The sequence below is a fragment of the Diorhabda sublineata genome, chromosome 9, assembly GCF_026230105.1.
Source record: "Diorhabda sublineata isolate icDioSubl1.1 chromosome 9, icDioSubl1.1, whole genome shotgun sequence".
NCBI lineage: Eukaryota > Metazoa > Arthropoda > Insecta > Coleoptera > Chrysomelidae > Diorhabda > Diorhabda sublineata.
Window position 1 is genome coordinate 9,341,160 of NC_079482.1, and position 19,494 is coordinate 9,360,653.

Here is a 19,494-nt window from a genome sequence, read left to right on the forward strand (position 1 = left end):
TAGACGAAGAAGCTTAAAGGTCACAAAGAACTTATACAAGTGTTATATTTCTTATTACAGCTAGTTCATTTTTAACATTTAGTTCAATATATTAATAAATAATGAAAAATTGTTTTTAAAAAATTTTTTTTTCTATAATTTTACGTTCATGTCGTTCCTACGAGAATAGGACAAAAACGGTCCATCCCCCAGAGGTCTATTGCAGAGTGATAAGAGTTTCAGTAGAACAGGGTTCGCCCTGGTACCCTAAGGCGCAACGTTAGTGATATGTAATGTTTATATATCTCATTCACAGTATGGACAAACCGGCCCAGTTTTGTATTAGATAATATAAAATAGCAATTTTTCTTAATTATAATTATAATACTATATTAATATCTTACTAAGTATTGAAATATGCCAGTCTATGATAGATTGTCGAATTCTGCCACAGGGTCTTTCATAAGGTGTTTCAACCAGAAATGCCATTTATTTGTAAAAATTGCACCTTAACGACGATCGTAAATGCAGCAACTGAAGCAATATATAGTGACGGAATCTGCAGCGTACACAAACGGGGAGAGCGAGAAAGCGCCACAACTCATGCTCAAGATCTTTTAATAGTCCTGACTTCGAGAAGAGATAGAACATACACCGCGTCAAGGATTAATTGCTTCTTCAGGGAAGAGGGTGATTAATAATTAAACTGTCAGAAGGAGGTTGACGACTGAGCAGTGTGTATGCATGTATCGTTGGGCAGTTAAATACTGTCAATGGAACTTTTAAATCTGGAGGTATTGCCTCTTTTTCGAAGAATCTAGATTTCGTTTATATATGTCTGATGAACAAATATTGGTATGGAGAGAAAGAGTACGACGATATAATGAACATTTACTTACCTCAACCACTTTTTTTTGAGATGGCTCAATTTGTGTCTGGGAAGTTAGTTGAGCACGATAATAGATGAAAATCAATTTTCTATGCTATGGAGTTTTCTATGCACAAAGTTATTCCATTAAGAACATTACATCTGTTGCGACTAATGGCTGGGCTTCATCATGGTGCTATAGCTCACATAATATGACTACTGTCTGAAGTTCTAGTTTCTCACTGTGTTAATAACAGACAGTATTTAGTAGCAAAAAGCTGAGTTTCATGCTGCACTCTACTAGATTCGAAGCTATTCATTGAACTATCGGTTATTTCTACGGCTAAATGACAAAATATCTCATTTCTTGGTTACTTCTACACTCTGAATTTCGCTCAATATCTAGAGGCTATTACTAAGCTGTAGTTTTTACAAGAAAAATATTGGAAAATGAGAGAAAATCCAGAAAATGATAAAACATATGTTTTTTGATTTTTATATTAGCTTTTATTTAACAAAATGAATTAGCAGCTCCATTACAGCCATGAAAGAGGCCAATGTGATAATTCAAAAGATTTCAATAGTGTCGAGGAGATTGAGAAGAGGTTCATTCAAGATTATTAGTTCCGGTCACGGCACTAACGTGACCGGAACCGTGACCCTACTACATATCTTATCCACAAATTTATTACAATTCATCACGGCTTCAAATATTTGGAGAGTGTCTGTTTTCCTATTAATTATTAATAGTAATTGAAGAGATGTAAAATCAATAGTAGTGATATATCACCATCTTTCGATATTGCTAATAAATTATTTGATTAAATGGATTTTTTCTATTATAACTTTTTTGTTAAAGGACATTACTATCGGAGACACTAGCATAATTGTTGACGATGTCACAGAACCTCACGGAGGAATAAAACTAGGATGGATACAAGGTGTATTGATTCCATGTATCCTCAATATTTGGGGAGTCATGCTTTTTCTTCGGCTTTCTTGGGTCGTAGCCGAAGCCGGTATAGGTGAGTTCCGGATTTAACTAGTATCACAGTTTCGATGCAGACGTATGTATGATTTACAACTGTAAAGGATATTTATAATATATGTAGGCATTTCACTTTGCTATAGTTACATTTCAAGCAACTTTATCAATAATTAGTAGTAGTTTCTTATATAAAAAAATTAACAATACATTCAATGATAAAATATCGTTTGTCACAAAAAAACAATGACCAAATAAAAAGGTACAACACTACCTCAGATACCTAATACTTAAAATATTTCAAGTGACTTTATGAAACTTGTGAAGAGGAAGGGAGGAATTTTCAAATTGGAAATCTAATCTAATGAATGTGAAAAAATATTAGATTTAAGATTTTGTCTCCAGCTTGAATTATTATCAATCGTCCTCTTAAAATGTTCATAAGCAAGTACTTTGTGGAATTGTCAGACTTACTTTCTGATTATGTATAATTTTTTTCACTCAAAACTTTTCGATTGGTTCGTGTCCATCTCCGTCGAAGATTTTCCGAGAGTTCTAAGATGCAAGCATTCGTCTTAGCGCTTTTATATTGAGATAGAGATATAAGAGATGCATCATTCACTAGTTGTTCAATAAGAAAAATGTTTGGGTCACCGCAATAGACCCTGTTGGAATACCTGAAACTTGATTTATTATTTTATCCAAATAAGTTTATAGAATATTGAATACACTCCGAAATCAGATGATTCATTTTTCACTCGTAATGAAATGTCCAGTTGATTCTTATTATTTTTAAACAATTGGTACATTGACTATTATTTCTCTCGCTTATTTTTTTATAAATAGCACGCTTTTTCCAATCATAATTTTTAAAAACTTGTCCCTTGCTACGCTACTGAATTGATGTTTACAATATAAATATGAGCGGGGACGATGAATATCAGGAATTAACAACTTCTTCCTAGTTGGCGAGTGCTGCAAGTGCTGTACGTTTCCCTTCTGCTCAGACCACACTGGGTCTGAAAACAATGTTTGGTTAATAATTTTAAATATTAATACTCATAATAGCGCTGATATAAATTTTAAAAAGTGTAATATTTTTACTCCGCCTCAATTTCTTCTTGCAACGCGCCAATCGCTTGCTCACATCATTGGCAACTATCGAGTTTCTCCTGACAAGCTATGCAGGATCCACACCACGTTGTTTGTTTTACCATCCTCGATCGACAAAGGTTCTTTATAAATATTATATAGGATCAAAATGTACTGACATCACTATTACTGCACCAGATAAATTATTTTTAAGTATTCCTAAGGATGAAAAATTAAGGAAAAAATGGTGTAATGCAATGAAAAAGAATACTGTTTTATAAAGTACAAGTAATCGATTTTGTTGTGAGGACCGTTTCGTGGTAAATAGGTACTTTCATTTTTTCAATATTCAAAACTCAAAAATTACTATATAGGGTAGCTTGACATATTATTGTAACAATAATTTAGTAGTTTTAAGTTGTTACTTCTGATTTGATGTTTCTGTTTTTTTTTGCATTGGCGTGGCGTCCAGACAGGATCTAGCCTGAAAAAGGGACACTACCGGTTTATCAGAATTATTAATTTTCAACATTCACGTTTAACATGGAGCAACTTGAAACCCTATTCCTTTGAGTAAAAAATAAAATCCATCTGATTTTCAAGATGAAATCGCCAAAATGAGGTACAAATTCTTTTCTTAATAAAAACTTCTATAAAATTACATTTTTTAAGTAAGTTTGATGAAACCAAGGAGGAAAAATAAGTTTGAGCTGAGTTGACAAGAATTGAGGAATTCAGAAGTAAATATTGAGAAGGAATAGGAATCACTTTCCTTCAGTTAGTTTCTTCATAGAAGTCGTCGACAAAGTCTTCATAACGTCTCATGAGGAAAAACGAAAAACAATAAATAATGTCTAATATCATAACTATATGCTTTGACTATTCAGCTTGAGAAATAATTTTCCAAAATAAATTAAAAGGCAACTATTGAAACTTCGGAAATTATTTCTCGAGTAATTTTTTTCCATAATTATTACTTACCACATGTTTATAACTTTCATTTAATCGGTAATCCAAAATCAGAATGATGTAGTGGACTTATTTAAAAAAATATATACTTACTTGAACTTCTGCATAATTTTATGCATAATTTACATTCATAAAACAAAGGAAATATATCCAAGGTCATTATGTTTGTTACAGCAATTACTAAATTATATTTAGTATAATGGATTGATACCAAACATTTGTTGCCTATTTACACATTCCAAGAATGAGTACACATGCGGTTGGGTTAAATGGTAACTTATACAGGACGATTTATCAATAATTATTATATTGGACCTTGAAATATGATTAATGAGCTTATGCTCAAAACTAAAATATTGCTAGGATCTCGATTTAAATACTCCTCACAAAACACAAAACAAAAATGACAATATACAAAGTCACAGTAGAGCTTATTTTAACGTATGGATGCGAGTGCTGGTTACTGACGGATAGACAGAAGAAAATAATAAACGATGTAGAAATGATCTACCTGAGAAGATCGGGCGGGATATCCAGAACAGAGGATATACGACGAATAACAGGTCGAGCATATATGACTTCAGAGAGAAAACAACTGCTCTGGTACGGACATGTGATAAGGATGGAGCAGAAGAGGTGACTGAAGAAAACATTGATGTATCAATCGCAGAATAGAAGAAGACGAGAAAGACACTCAAGGATCTAGAAAGAAGGGCTGGAAAAGACAATGAAAGACAGAGTTTTCCAAGAAAATGAGTATTTAATAGTATTAACAATAATCCTAAATTCTACTTATAATACCAATTAGTACAAAATTTTTATAGAGAATAGTATTTTGTTTTTCCTGATTTCGATTCCACAATGATTGTTTTGAATTCACATTTTTAATATTGATACCAAAGAATCCTACAACCATTTCTTTGCAAAATATAAAAAAATCAAACCTAAAGAAATCTGTATCTCGGATACTAAGTCTGATCAATTTGCTCTTTTCCTGAACCAATTGTGAATCAAAGCAGTTATTTATCATTACGTTACATTGAAATGTATATACTCATGCTAGAAACTGGCTTAAATTGTTGTAGCGTGCCTATAGTAGAGGCCCCAATTCAAGTACTATCACAATATCAAAATTTATTGTCTCGAACAGCGCGTAGTGATTGAGTACTTATTTGCACAAGGAATGATCCTAACGTAAATTCATAAATATTTGGTGCATATATTAGGGGGCTCTGTAGTGTCATTTCACTTAGTGTGTCAGAAGATTTCGAATTAGATGAGCATCCACATATACTTAAATGTTTCAAAATCTTTTCTCTATCTAATGAATAGCCAATTCATTAGTTCATCAGAGGTCTTCGTTTTACTTTATATATCTTCTTTATGCCATAATCGTATTATTCAACTTCACTGTTTTACCCAGTATATTACTATATTACTAAAGATCCCATGGCGATTCTATATATTCTTATTTCGATGGTTTTACTTATATTTTTCAGTATGAATTATCGTGCCCACGTTCAGCTTTGTAATATTTCTAATCTTCTATATTTCTAATAGATGTATTAGATTTTCTGTTTATTCATTTCCTGCAGTCTCTCTTTTGTACTATCATCTAAAATGAACAAAAATCTTGATAGTGTGTTACCTTACCTGACACCTAGTTTTAATTCTGTACCATTTGTCATTATGTTCACTAGTCCCACGTTGTTGATATACTCTGCTGATTAGGAACGAAATTTAAAAAGTTAAAAATTAATTTCGAATATTTCACATCAGTTACCAAACTCCTTTTTTGAATTATTTAAGTCAGTTATTCGATTAGTATTATGAACTCTCTATAACTGACCTCTATTTCGTTGGGCCCATAAGCTTTAAAATTAAAATTGCAAAAAAATATATGATTCCAATTTGACTACTACGACTATGTGTTAATCAGGTATGGTTTATGCTCATATTCTAGTAAATAGCGGTACTAACCAGAATATCCAGTATAAACTGAATCTTATTTATATATACAATACTCGTGATAAGTATTACATTATCCTCTCTTCGACAGGCCAGTATCAAGAATTATAATCTTTTATTGATCATTTCAATAAAAATGGACTTTAGTTGCCTAAACAAAAATTACCATCAATTAAAAATTTTTTTCTTTACTTTGTGAGTAATGGAAAAAATTGATAGTTTGATGTAAATTGTGGTCATTTATGACAGATTTTTACTTTTTTGTTCCAAATTGAGTATTTTTTGCAAATTACACAAAAAGGAATATACATTTATATGTGACGGATACTATTATTGATGGCAATTCTGAAGACGTTACATGCAAGTAAGAATGGATTTTTTAGAAAGTTTTTTGTTTGTATTATATGTTTTCTGTGACAAATTTTTATCTTTGAGTTATTTCTGTCACACATTTTGTAAAATTTTTAAGGAATTTTTCAAATTGTGACATACTTGATTACAATCTCAGGATGGAATTCTGAAAGTGTTCCGTACTATGGAATAATTTGACATTGATTCTCTGCTGAACGTTTGGTACGCAACAAATCTAGAAATGGTTAATAAAATATGTACTCTGTATATACTTCGCAAATGAAAGAGCTTGATATAGTTAATGAAGGACATATTTCAACAGAATGGGTTTCGAACATTGGTGTCACGATTACTTATACTGGTTAAAAGCTCGCTAGCATTAGAAGTTATGCCAATTTCTTTAAATAAAATCAAGGTGATATAATAGATGATTCTTGGATACTCCATTTATCCCACAGAAACAAAGTACATTGGTTTTCGTGTGAGGAACGTGCTTCCATGAAAGCTAAAACCACTTTAGGTTATAGCATCAATAAGGAATGCGATAGTTGTATAATACTATGCTAATCTGCTAACACGTTTCGATACTGTACTTAAGAAAAAAATATACCGTTAGTTGAAGGAGTTAGTTCCATCACTACGTTGCTTCAGCTCAATCGTCAACTATTGTTAAATGAAAATTAGGCGAACTACGTAACTATTTTTTGTCTCATTCGCCATATTCACTTTGACTAACTCCCTCCGATTACATTGTGCTCCTACAACTTAGAAAAATGGCTTGACGAAAAGAGATTGTAGATGAATTAAGAGGTAATGAAAAAAAAATTTAAAACTCACTGAATAGATGATTTTAAGAAGGCGTTAAGCCATGGGATTAAAGAGTTTCAGGGGAAATAATTTAAAAATAAGTAGTGGAAGAATATGTACCCTTTGAAGGTTGTAGGATTATCATTCAGTTTCTAACGCTTCTTTGGTTAAAAGCAATTTCTATTTGTCTTTTTGAATTGAAATCTATCTATTTCATTATGTATTTGCCTCTCATACTTCCTAGTATAAATTGTTTCTATAACATATCTTTTGTTTTCATTCATTACCTTCATTTTCTTATATACCTAGTGCGGTCCAAGAGCTCTTGGCCCTATAAACTAAATGGAGTACGTCCGCGAAAATCTCTATACACGAGGCAGTGACAAATCTCCATAAGCTTCACATAAGGTTTCAATTTGCTACCTTGATCAATTTTATTATAGTAGAGTTCGAACCACCACTCAGTCAAGTTGTTTTGAAAATTATGTCAAATTGAATTTCGCGTAATTATGAAATTTTTGACTAGAGAAGGATTAACAGAAATACAAATCCAAATGGACACTGTTTACGGTGATTTCTGTCCATCATTATCCACGTGCAGGAGGTCCTGTGACCACTTTACATGCTGAATTTTCTATTAAATTAGTGGAATACATTCTTCTGTGACCAGCGCCTAAAAACAAAAGAAATAGCATTTCCATTGTGAGCGATTTTTAGAGCCAAGACCAAGAAAGTGTAATCTATAGGCTTTTACTATGATCTGATTTACTGAAGTACAGCAAAGTATATATATATATATATATATATATATATATATATATATATATATATATATATATATATATATATATATATAACTTAACTTTTAATTAACTGAAACTGTGTTTTTATACTTATATATTTATACGTATATATTTTAATAATTCTTCATCATATTTCATTTCAATGATTGCTTTTTTTCTGTTTCAGGACAATCTCTTTTAATTATAGCAATGTCAGCAGTAGTTTGTATTATAACGACGTTATCTCTATCGGCGATTTGTACAAATGGAGAAGTCAAAGGAGGTGAGAAAAATATTGTTACAAAAATTAAAATTTCAACGTGTATACTTCGAAGTATAATTTTAAACTTTAAAACATGCATAGATTTGAAATAAAACTTTTAGGAGGTATTTACTATATTATTTCCCGTTCTTTGGGACCTGAATTCGGAGCATCTGTTGGTGTCGTATTTGCTTTTGCGAATGCTGTATCTGCATCTATGAATACCATCGGATTTTGTAACTCAGTTAGTGATTTGCTCAGTAATTATGATCTGAAAATAATTGATGGTGGTGTTAACGATACCAGAGTAATAGGTATGTTTTACTTTTATAATATTAAACATAACAATAAATAGTTGTTTCTATTTCTGAAATTAGTTATATGGATTTACTCACATAAACGCTTTGGCTTAAAATTTATGAATTAAATCTTGTTCAATAGCATATCCCTTTTTTCTGCTTAAACTTCTTGCACAATGACCATGATCTGACGTAGGCAACACTTCTACGTAAACCAAACGGTGTATTCATATGAATTAGTGTATTAACTATATAAGATGTCGACCAAAAAAGACAGGACTTTTACAACACAGGAACTGAATACATTCTTTAAAGAAATTTTGATTCATTCCAATTAGGAGTGTGCACAATCGTAGTTTCAATGGGGTCCTGCCGCACGAACGAGTTACATTCATCAAAATAGAATATGTAAAAGATTCCAACCGCGATCTTATAACCAATATACCTGACACCAAAACAAATACATCTTGATAATTGACTGCATTAAGTGAATTTGAGGGAATTTGTGGAAAATATCTACCATTGCGACCACCTGATGGCACACCAATCTCTTCATTTTTTTATTAAAAAGAATGGTAAATGTATCATACAAGTTTGCTGCTTTGGGTATAAAATTTTTATGAAATCTAGTCTGAACTCTACAAGGGTAGAGTTTGTCAATCATCGATAAAATTCTATGTAAGCGGAAGTGGTGACATAACAATTGTAAACTAACTAGAAAAGTAGATATGATCCTCTTTAGCGAAGGTTACATCGACAACAGCATAAATTACATGTTAAAACAGAAAAGAATATCCTCTACCGTACAAAGTACGATGGAATATTTCTATACAAAATTTTATTACCCAGTTCAAAATTTAGTTTTACTAAATAGTCTGGGTCACATTCTATATACTGCTGGCACCTCTTCGGAACTTTGTTTATCTTTTTCGTAAAAATCTCTCGACTTCTCACGTAACCATTCATACACCTACCTTCGCATTTCTTTCCAATCGCAATCCGACTAGTGCATTTCTCAATGGACCAAAGAAATAATAATCACATAACGACAAATCGGGACTATAAAGAGAGAGTGTTCCAGTGTTTCCCAGCCCAATTTTATCAACGTTTTCATCGTAAGTCACTACGATTTGGAATATCACGTCGTTTTATTCATGATTCGGATTAATTGAGAATCATAGTCAAGAAAAATAGCAGTCTATCTATCTATCTGTATTTACTTATTAAATAATATACTATTGTGTTTATATTATGAAGGTGCATTTTTATGATAATCTAATGTGCACGTTAGTTATTCCTCATCAGAAATTTATTTAATGACTTCCATTAATTCTATATAAGAGAGAAATAAGTTGCAAGCTCCAACATTTGCTAATGGCTCTTATTCCTTAATCAAATAAATCTCACAAAACAAAGAAGTGATTGTGAAATTACACAAAAATAGACTGACAAGTATTGAAGTTAGAGAGAGTGAAGTTGTTGGCCTGTTGGAACACTAAATTTCACAAATGAGTGAAAGGTGGGATACCTTCTAAATATCTTCCAAGAAACTAAGTACATAAACAAAAAATATTTATTTGTCTTATAAAACCTCTTAAACACCACAACTAGCTTTGTTTAATTTATCTATCACGTGTACATAAAGCGATTACCAAACATAAGTTTTAGGTGAGTAGTTAATACATAAGTGGTTCGAAGTAATTGAAAGTCCTTTGGGAATTTTTCCACTTTCAATTCCAAAATAAAAATTGAGCATTATTTTTCAGAATTTATCGATATATTTCTAAATTTTAAGGTACTGTCGCTACTCTTCTTATGATACTTATTTGTGCTGTGGGTATGGAATGGGAAGCAAAAGCACAAAATTTCTTAATAGCTGCCATTGTAGGAGCTATGATAGACTTCATGGTTGGAACATTCATAGGACCTGTGGATGATGTACAAAGAGCACAGGGATTTGTTGGTTTCAACAGTGAGTTTATTCTTTATTTACTAAATTTCTTTTTCAAATGAAATGAAATTTCACTTTATTCCAAAATAAGGTACGAAACTGCATCGTTGAAATTATTACAAAATTTTAGAGAATTATTTGTTGGTTTTATTTTGGTTTTGTTAATTTTGATGTAATAAGGCAAAGAACAGTATGATTAGCTATATTTGCTGAGTATCCACATATCACGTTCAGTTTCGATGCTGGAATAATTACTGAAATTTTATATGAGGGTCCGCTATAAACTAAGAACCGATTACGTAATGTGTCTGCTGCTCCTATCAAGCAATGGCAACGAGGTCCCGACTTATCTACACAATGTTTAATAGATACTCTTATTGAACACAAACCAAGTTCCCGATTTAACCCCAATCCTATTAGTATACAATATGAAAGTGAGCCAGCAGCTTCTTCTCGATCTGGGGTCTGAATATGAGCCACATATTACCTATGAAACGGTGTTGCAAGTACATTCGATACCACGCGAATTAAGTAAGTTCGAAGATGATCGCGGTATGGGTTCAATAAATATACGCCACTCCATCTGAAACAAAGTTCTACAAAATAATCTAAGGATGTGCTGCACACGATTTGGGTTCAATTTGCGTTTGGCATTATGCTTCATGGATCTACTAGTTGTGCGGTTGAACTTCGTTTGCTGCAATGTTAATCACTCTGTGTACTTCGCTGTTCGTCATTTTAAGTTGATGAGGAAGATGTAATGAGTGATAGAAATATGCAAATCTGAATGGTCCAGGATTTTAAATGAAGAAAGAGCAGATGTTCATTTTTGAGAACGATATGTTGATATGAATATGAGCTCTAACTGACACAATCAGGTCATCATATTGGAGTGCGTAATACAATTTAATTTTATAACAGACTTTTCTTCTAAGATATTGCACAATCGTTTTTACTTGAAATATGACCCTCGTAATAAAATTGATTAACAATATTCATTGACGACAAATATGTGCCCTCTTTGTCAAAGCACATCCCTTATTTCAAGGTAGATTATCGGAAAGCGTGTGAAAAGTTTTAATCTATTTTTATATATAAACTGTTTACAAACCATGAGCTGGATATCGATTTTCAGAAATAAACGAAACAACAGGTATCCCACTTAGCATAAACTTCAGCACGTTCAACATTTTATACATTTTGTAAACATATTTCTTCGTTGGTAATAGTTACTGTACCATAAACATACCGTGCTATGTCATTGTGAATTAATTACACTGAATATAATATGATAACAAGCTCATTTATTACTTTGGAAAAATGTGTATAATAATATTGTAATAATTCACACATGAAAATTGCATATACCACAAAAGCTTTATCGATAATGAACGTTTTCTGTGAATTTGTAATTATGGAAAAAATTAGGTATCGTTATGTGATACAATACTTTAATTGAAAGACCTTAGTCTAACCAATATAAAAGCTAAACTAGATTCTACTTTGGGTGAGACTGCCCCTTCGTTATCAAGCGTTAAATATTGGGTAGCGGAGTTTAAACGAGACCGTACAACCTACCGTACCACTAGCATCGCAGTGGTCGACCAAATGAGGTAACTACTCTAAAAATGTTGAAGAAAATCCACAAAGCGGTACTGTATGATCATCGACTGAAAGTGCGTGAGCTAGCAAATGGAACAAAAAAGGGTCGTGAAGATAATTCCATCGAGCGTTTGGTAATGTTTCATAGAAATATCGCCGAATTTTTGGGCAGTCTCAAAACCATTGATGAAACATAGGTCAATCATTTCACACCCGAAACAAAAGAACAATAAAAACAATGGACTGAAAAGGGAGAACCGGCTCCAAAGGCTCCATCTGCAGGCAAGATCTTGAAAAAGGAGAAACTATCAACGGCGAGTATTATCCGAATTTATTGTAACGTTTGAACGACGGAATCAAGTGAAATCGGATATGGCTAAGAAGAAAGTCTTGTTTCATTAAGACAATGCACCAGCTTACACATCCGTTATTAGTACTCTCGAATTATTTTTTGTTCCCAGACTTGAAAAAATGGTTCGGTTGTGATAGATTTTCCAACAATGATGTCGGCAGTTAATGGTTATTTTGAGGAGCACGGTGATTCTTATTATAAAAACGGTATAGAACTTATTGAACATCACTAGGAAAAGTTTATGGTGCTAAAAGGAGATTGTGTCTCTCTTTTATTTATCATTCAAATGACTTATAATCGTTTTTGGAAAATGAACTAACGAAAATTCGAAAGAATAGCACTAGGTAGAGAGACTCGTCGAAAAATATGTCTTTGATTATGTCTATATGTAACAAGCTCTTATTCTGAAATGTTAATGATAAATATCATACATTGCATCACGATTTAAATACATTTTTGTCGTGTTTTTAAGCAAAGTTTATACATATATCTTTATTTTTCGTAGGTACCACTTTCGTAGAAAATTGGGGACCGATGTACAGAAAAAAAGATGGAATTAATTACAATTTCTTTCAAGTTTTTGCAATATTTTTCCCATCGGTTACAGGAATACAGGCTGGTGCTAACATATCAGGAGATTTGAAAGTGAGCACCTTACCGCATTCATAATTATCCTCCAACTTTTCAATTACATTATTGCTATATTCTTTTTTATGGTTTCTAGAATCCTTCTTCGGCGATTCCAAAAGGCACCCTTCTAGCTTTATTAATATCGATGATTTCTTATGCAATATTTATATTATTTGCTGGAGGTGCTGCTATGAGAGATGCTAGTGGAAATATAGGGGATGTAATGAATGGTACAGTAGCAGCGTGTGCTGTTGATCATAGTTGTAAATATGGTCTTTTCAACAGTTATCAAGTAAGTCTATTTTTTGCAAAATAGTCACCTAATGTCATATCTGGGCTATTTAGGTTGCGATTCTAGTAACCCACCTGAATTGTCACAACATTTATATAGTGCATACGAGGACTAATTACTTTGATTAACCTCTATCCCACTCACAACATAAAGTCAGGATTGTTTTATTCTTCAATATAGTCTTCATCAAGGTTAATACATTTTTCCTATACCTGTGACTAGGCGTGTTATACTGACACAATAAATAATCTTTGTGCAACTTCCGCTACCGCTTCTCTTTTATCGCTTTTCGAAATTTAGAAACCAACTTGATATATTGAGCACATGTAGTTGTGCTTTCTCTTGCAGGTAAACTACTAAAATTACGCCCTCATTATCCTAAAATACGTAGTGAGAAAGAAGGTTGCATCTTTCGTTGGAGGTGGTGAACCTTGACGTTTCCCCATATTTTGACTTGACTAGTGATAGATCCATGACTCATCTATTTTTATTGATCTTGCAATAATTTTTTTGTCTTGTCTATTCTCAGCTGAAAGACGTCTGCAAATTTGTTTTCGAATTTGCTTGTATTGCTTTTTCATATTTAGTCTGGCAGTAAGTATGTAATGTACCAGATGCTGATGCCTGTACAAGTTAAATGTGCCAGAAAAAGAATTAATTTACCCTTTAGTCTCTAATGGGTTCTAGGATGCACTGGAGAGGAAAGAATTGAAATAGCAAGCAGACTTGCTAATGTAGTTGTGGATCAATCTTAATAGAGAAAATATTAGAGAAGGATATAGCTAGGGAAAAAATCAGTTACTGAAAGAATCTACAAGGGCGGAGACAAGCGAAGATACTTCTAGGAAACTGATAATCAATAAATTTACTGAAGGTATCAATCTAAGTAAGACCAAACTTCGAATATGAACAGGAGCTTTGTATTCTATCTCAATTTGTACCAGGAGTCGCAAGGTTGAGTTAAGGATGTAATAATTAACAGATTCTGCTACGTACAGGTCGAAGCCTAGAGACAACAGGCGTTTGAACTGAAGCATGATCTTTGATAGCTAGCTCCACCCAATATTTTAAACTTTCTGAAAAAAATTAAGTTAATTAATCCCCCACTGCCGTAGCAATAGATCCTTAGTTGCAGTGAATATAACATCCTAAGTTGGTGGTATGAGAGAACACTATCTTCAACTGTTTACCTAATACTTCGATCTTGAAATTCAAGATTATGGAATTTTTCAAACATTTTCGTATGTGGAGCAGTTGTATGTACTCCACATATATGTTTTGTACACTATAGTCTACTACAATTAAACTCACCAAAGCACCTTATCATTATGTCATATGATACAGATTCCTCTAACGAATCCACCAAATATTTGTTAATTTGTAACGGGTGAACTTTTTTTAAATGCAGGCTCCGAATTGTTTATATCTGAAGTCTATACACTATAGGTTATTATGTGACTTGTTTACGAAGGTTTGGATTTCTAAATAGGTTATTGACAAAAGGATTATAATAAGAAATATTTTCTACATTAATTCCTCTCATTAAATATGAGGTGAAACTTTTTTGTTATATCTCAAAGTTGTAATTTTTCAGATGATGCAAATTATGTCTAGTTGGTGGCCTCTCATTTACGCTGGATGCTTCGCAGCTACTATCAGTACTGCATTAACTAATTTACTCTCTGTGCCTAGGCTTATACAAGCTTTAGGTATAGATAGAATTTACCCCGGACTCATATTTTTTTCAAAAGGATATGGAAAACATGGAGAACCTTATCGTGGATATCTATTGACATTCATCGTTTCAGTGGCTTTTCTTTTAATAGGTACGTCTTTCGACAAAAGCTTGAATTCGGTTTATACCTTAGACCATATATGTACCTCTACTTTACTTGGGAAAGAGGTATAACATTGAAAAGGACCAATGTCAAACTGATTTCTCGCGAGTTCTAAGAGCGTTTTCAATGCTTTTATGGCTCGGAAATTATATGGAATCCTTATAGAAAACCAAAAAAAAATTTTAATTGGAATAGAAGTATCACAAATTATTTCTTTTCTGCTGAAGCAATCGAGAGCAATTATTACTTCAAAAAAAAAATTAGAAAATGATAATGATACAAACTTTTTATAATTTAAAGAAAAAGGAATATGAATCGAAAATCCCTTTTAATGGTAAGAATAGCAGGAGTAGCTTTCCAAGGTTTACAGTTTGCACATACAAATGAAATATTATATAAAATATTGATTGACTAAAAGAGTAGAATTTCGGTACATGTGCAATAAAAATGTATCGATTTCCCTTGACTACGGGTTATGAATCAACATACAACTATTGAGTAGTAATAATTCATTCTGTAGAAAACGTAATTCTCAGTTACGTAAAAAGTACCCTATACTCATTATATTCCTACCACAAACATAAGAAATACCTTTAGATTTGTCATTGTCGACCTGACAATGATTCATAAAAATTGAGTAATATTAAGTGATATGAATATTCATGTACAATTTTTAGAATTATAAACACTCAAAAGTTTTCTCATTTTCTTATTTTCGATAGAGTGTTATCACTTAATAATTTATCCGCGTCTATAATATTTTTCTACTACAGGGGGAATTAGCTTTCGAGCTCCAGCAATTTTCATTATCATTACAACATTACAACGTTATCATTAAATGAAAGTCAGCGGGGACTATCTATCCTGTCAAACACATCAGATTTTTTGCATTTAAATACATCATTTCTTTTTTTAAAAACTGAAGTAACAGTCTTTATTTGTACCATTTCTCGACTTTGCTGGCAGTAACGATAGACAAGCAATATTTGCTGATAAACTATTATAAAAATCAGTAATATAATGTTTTCTCATATAATCTTATATACTTCACGGGATATAAGTTTATGTACTAGTCTCGAATTTGATTGTATGACCTCACTATCACTAGGGCTCAAAATCGTTTCCGACTAGATAGTACTAACACCTCTTAGAGTATAAGTAACAAAACATATTGTACAATAGAATTTTACTATGGTCATACCAGCGTTTAAGTAGGCTCGAAAAAGCCTTCCTGCTTCAAACAACCAGCTTTCTCTACCAATAATAAAATTGTCAGGATTTAGGTTCACCAGTTTTTTTTTAGTCAATTTTACCTCATATTGAATTAAACCAGTTATACAAATTAAATGGTGAATCCATAAACTTACTATTGCGAAAATTCATTTTTTATGTGGTGACAAGGGGAAGTTAAATTTTGTTGCACTTTTTTATTATATTTATTATTTTATTGGAATATTGGATTTTTCGTTAATTTGACTAAGCGATGAAGCTATTTTAATGTAGCTGATGTGACAGGTAAAGTTTTCCAAATATTGTATAACTCTAGACATCATCCAACATAAACTCGAAAGAATTGGACAAACAAAATTCTGAATAAACAAGACAAATACAGATCTCACATGTTCAAATTCAATCTACTTCAGTGGATACACTACCAACCGACCTGGAAAATGCCGAAAGTTAATAAAACTCAACGACAAATATCAAAATACAAGAATTAGCCTGTCTTATATAATTTGAAATCATGTTTTTTAACTAGGAACTTAGTAATGATTCTTTTCTCTGTTTCAGCTGAATTAAATGCTATAGCTCCGTTAATTTCCAATTTCTATTTAGCATCCTACGCTCTTATCAATTTTTGCACCTTCCACGCTGCTTTGATTAAGCCTTTAGGGTGGAGACCAACATTTAGGGTACGTTGGGAATCATAATTAAGTATTACTCACCTTATTAGTTTAACTCGATGGTGTTTGTCAATTTTGTATTACTACAATCTATTGACAATACCCTGTAAATAAAAAGAATGGATTGTTCATACATTAATACATAAAACGTTTTTGAACCAATAGTAGCGATTTTTAACAAAATATATAGATAATACCGAGCAGATTATGACCAATTTAAAAAAATATTGTTTTAATAAGAGAAAACATTTTCGAACCATGTTTATCATATTTTAGGTAAAAGTTTTCGTCAATAGTTGAATTGACAGCATCGAATACTACTTGACTGAAATATAAACTCCTACAACCTCAGAGGTTCTATATGAAAACTAAAAATTCACTGTATTTCGAGATGCAGTTTTTAGTCAAATTTTTAGGTTTTTACCCATAATATCAAAATAAAATCTGTTTTAAGCATACAATTTTTTACCCATAAATAATTTTCACCAACCAAATGAATATCAAAATAAAATCTGTTTTAAGTATACAATTTTTCATTCAATTCTGTCATCACGAGAAAAAAATTATTCACAATTAGAGGGAGAGCTAGGAAAAAGAATTATCAATTTCTGAAATTGTTCATGCCTTTTTCTTGTTTCTATGCATGAGAACCATTTGTAAATTCTCTTTTTCTCTTATTTGACTCTGTTTTCAATAATTTCTCGATTTTTATAATTAAATGTTTCCTTAATCTATAAGAATTGAGATGTTTATCCTATGTAAACAGCAAAACGATTATTACATATATTTATATATATATATATATATATATATATATATATATATATATATATACGCATAAGAGGCACGGTCATTTAAATCTCATTTAAAAATAAATACTAGGAGTGGACTAAAAAAGCAGTAAATGTTTTCATTGAAAACAAAGTAAAGAAATTATATTATGCCATAGTTACGTATGATAATTGATGAAGAGATATCAATTGAATTGTTGACTTTTTGCTCAATTTAAATTAAGAAACTGAAACTAATGGAAAAGTATTTTTCAGTATTACAATACATGGTTGAGCCTTTCTGGATTCATTATGTGTGTCGTCATTATGTTCCTCATTAATTGGTGGTCTTCTTTGATAACATTCGGAATCATTTGGGGATTATATCTTTTAGTCGTATACAGAAAACCAGGTAAGTTGTAGTAAACTGAATATTATTTATTCTTAAAAGTTCGATTCCATATGAATTCGTCGGTTTTTTACAGATGTGAATTGGGGATCATCTACTCAAGCTCAAACTTACAAAACAGCCCTAACAACAGCACAAAGGTTGAACAATGTCAGTGAACACGTCAAAAATTATAAACCGCAAATTCTGGTTTTGTGTGGATATCCACAAACGCGGCCGTTATTACTAGATTTTGCAAATTTAATTACAAAGTCTCACTCATTGCTGATTTTGGGAGATGTTGTTAACGTAAGTTCTAAGTATTTTATACCTTATTTTCAAAAAAGATTCCTTGGATCTCAAAATCTTTGTGTGTTGTCTTTGGTATGATTCTTCTTCCTAAAACCTTCAATACTGAAAATTGTTTCACTATAAAAACCCCCTCTTTCTTATTTCCACTCTTTTTTTAGTTTTTTAGTATTTTGTTGTACTTTTTTTTGTTTCTGTTTGTCACTGTTGTTATAAGATCTAGCATTGTTTATATGTTCTCTTGTCGTTTTATTATTTTGTATCTTATCACTTTGATATGTTCTACTTCTTTGAATAATTCCGTATTTTGTTATTCCTTCTTAATAACCATATTTCAGCACTCCTCTATCCTGAGTATTATTGTTTACTATTTAATGTTACTTATGTTGTGTTGTTCTCATTTTCCAGATACGGATAAATCATAGACTTCGATCAGCGAGAAGCTCAAAAGTATACAGTTACTTGAGAAACAGAAAAATTAAAGCGTTTTATACAATGATTGACAACATGTTGTTCGAAATAGGCGCTAAAGCTCTTCTTCAAACTTCTGGTATAGGAAAGCTCAGTCCAAACGTTCTTATGATGGGATATAAGAATGATTGGCAATCATGTAATAAGGAAGAACTATTAGCTTATTTCAATGTCTTACAGTAAGTAACCCATAGTTTACTAAGCTTAAATTATTTGTATGTTATTGAGAAAAACTCAACGAATTAGGATTACGAGGATGGTCCCAGATGTACTTAGCCCAACGAAGAAAATACAAAAATTTTGGAAAAAAATATATTTATTTTTCAGCGTAATTTCCTTTTAGCTCCACACACTTTTCCGACCGATGTTAAATAAGTTTGATACCCTTTTTATAATAAATCTTTGACCACCAAGCTACTTTTTCAAGTCTGGGAACAGAAAATAATCCGATGGGGCTAAATCTGCTCAACAATTTCTTCTTAACCAAATGCGGCAGTTTTTGCTTCATTTCTTCGCTCATACGTTGCAATAAGTTCGCATAATACTCGCCGTTGATAATTTTTTCCTTTTTAAACATAGTCAATGAAAATTATTCCATTCTTTCTTTGGAGCTGGTTCTCCCTTT

The 19,494-nt window shown here is 31.9% G+C and overlaps 1 protein-coding gene across 2 annotated transcripts in view; it reads left to right on the forward strand.

Annotated features, from left to right (window-relative positions):
- The window catches only part of LOC130448644 (bumetanide-sensitive sodium-(potassium)-chloride cotransporter), a 45,504-nt gene that overhangs the window by 8,106 nt on the left and 17,904 nt on the right, over positions 1-19,494 (forward strand). Inside the window, exons 3-13 of one of the 2 annotated variants that reach the window (XM_056786093.1) lie at positions 1,707-1,872; positions 7,989-8,084; positions 8,186-8,377; positions 10,158-10,334; positions 12,773-12,912; positions 12,992-13,189; positions 14,784-15,015; positions 16,819-16,940; positions 17,978-18,113; positions 18,187-18,398; positions 18,807-19,048. In XM_056786093.1, coding sequence (XP_056642071.1) covers positions 1,707-1,872; positions 7,989-8,084; positions 8,186-8,377; positions 10,158-10,334; positions 12,773-12,912; positions 12,992-13,189; positions 14,784-15,015; positions 16,819-16,940; positions 17,978-18,113; positions 18,187-18,398; positions 18,807-19,048 — 1,913 coding nt within the window. The remainder of the gene's footprint in view (positions 1-1,706; positions 1,873-7,988; positions 8,085-8,185; positions 8,378-10,157; positions 10,335-12,772; positions 12,913-12,991; positions 13,190-14,783; positions 15,016-16,818; positions 16,941-17,977; positions 18,114-18,186; positions 18,399-18,806; positions 19,049-19,494) is intronic. The other variant, XM_056786095.1, reaches the window with a different exon arrangement.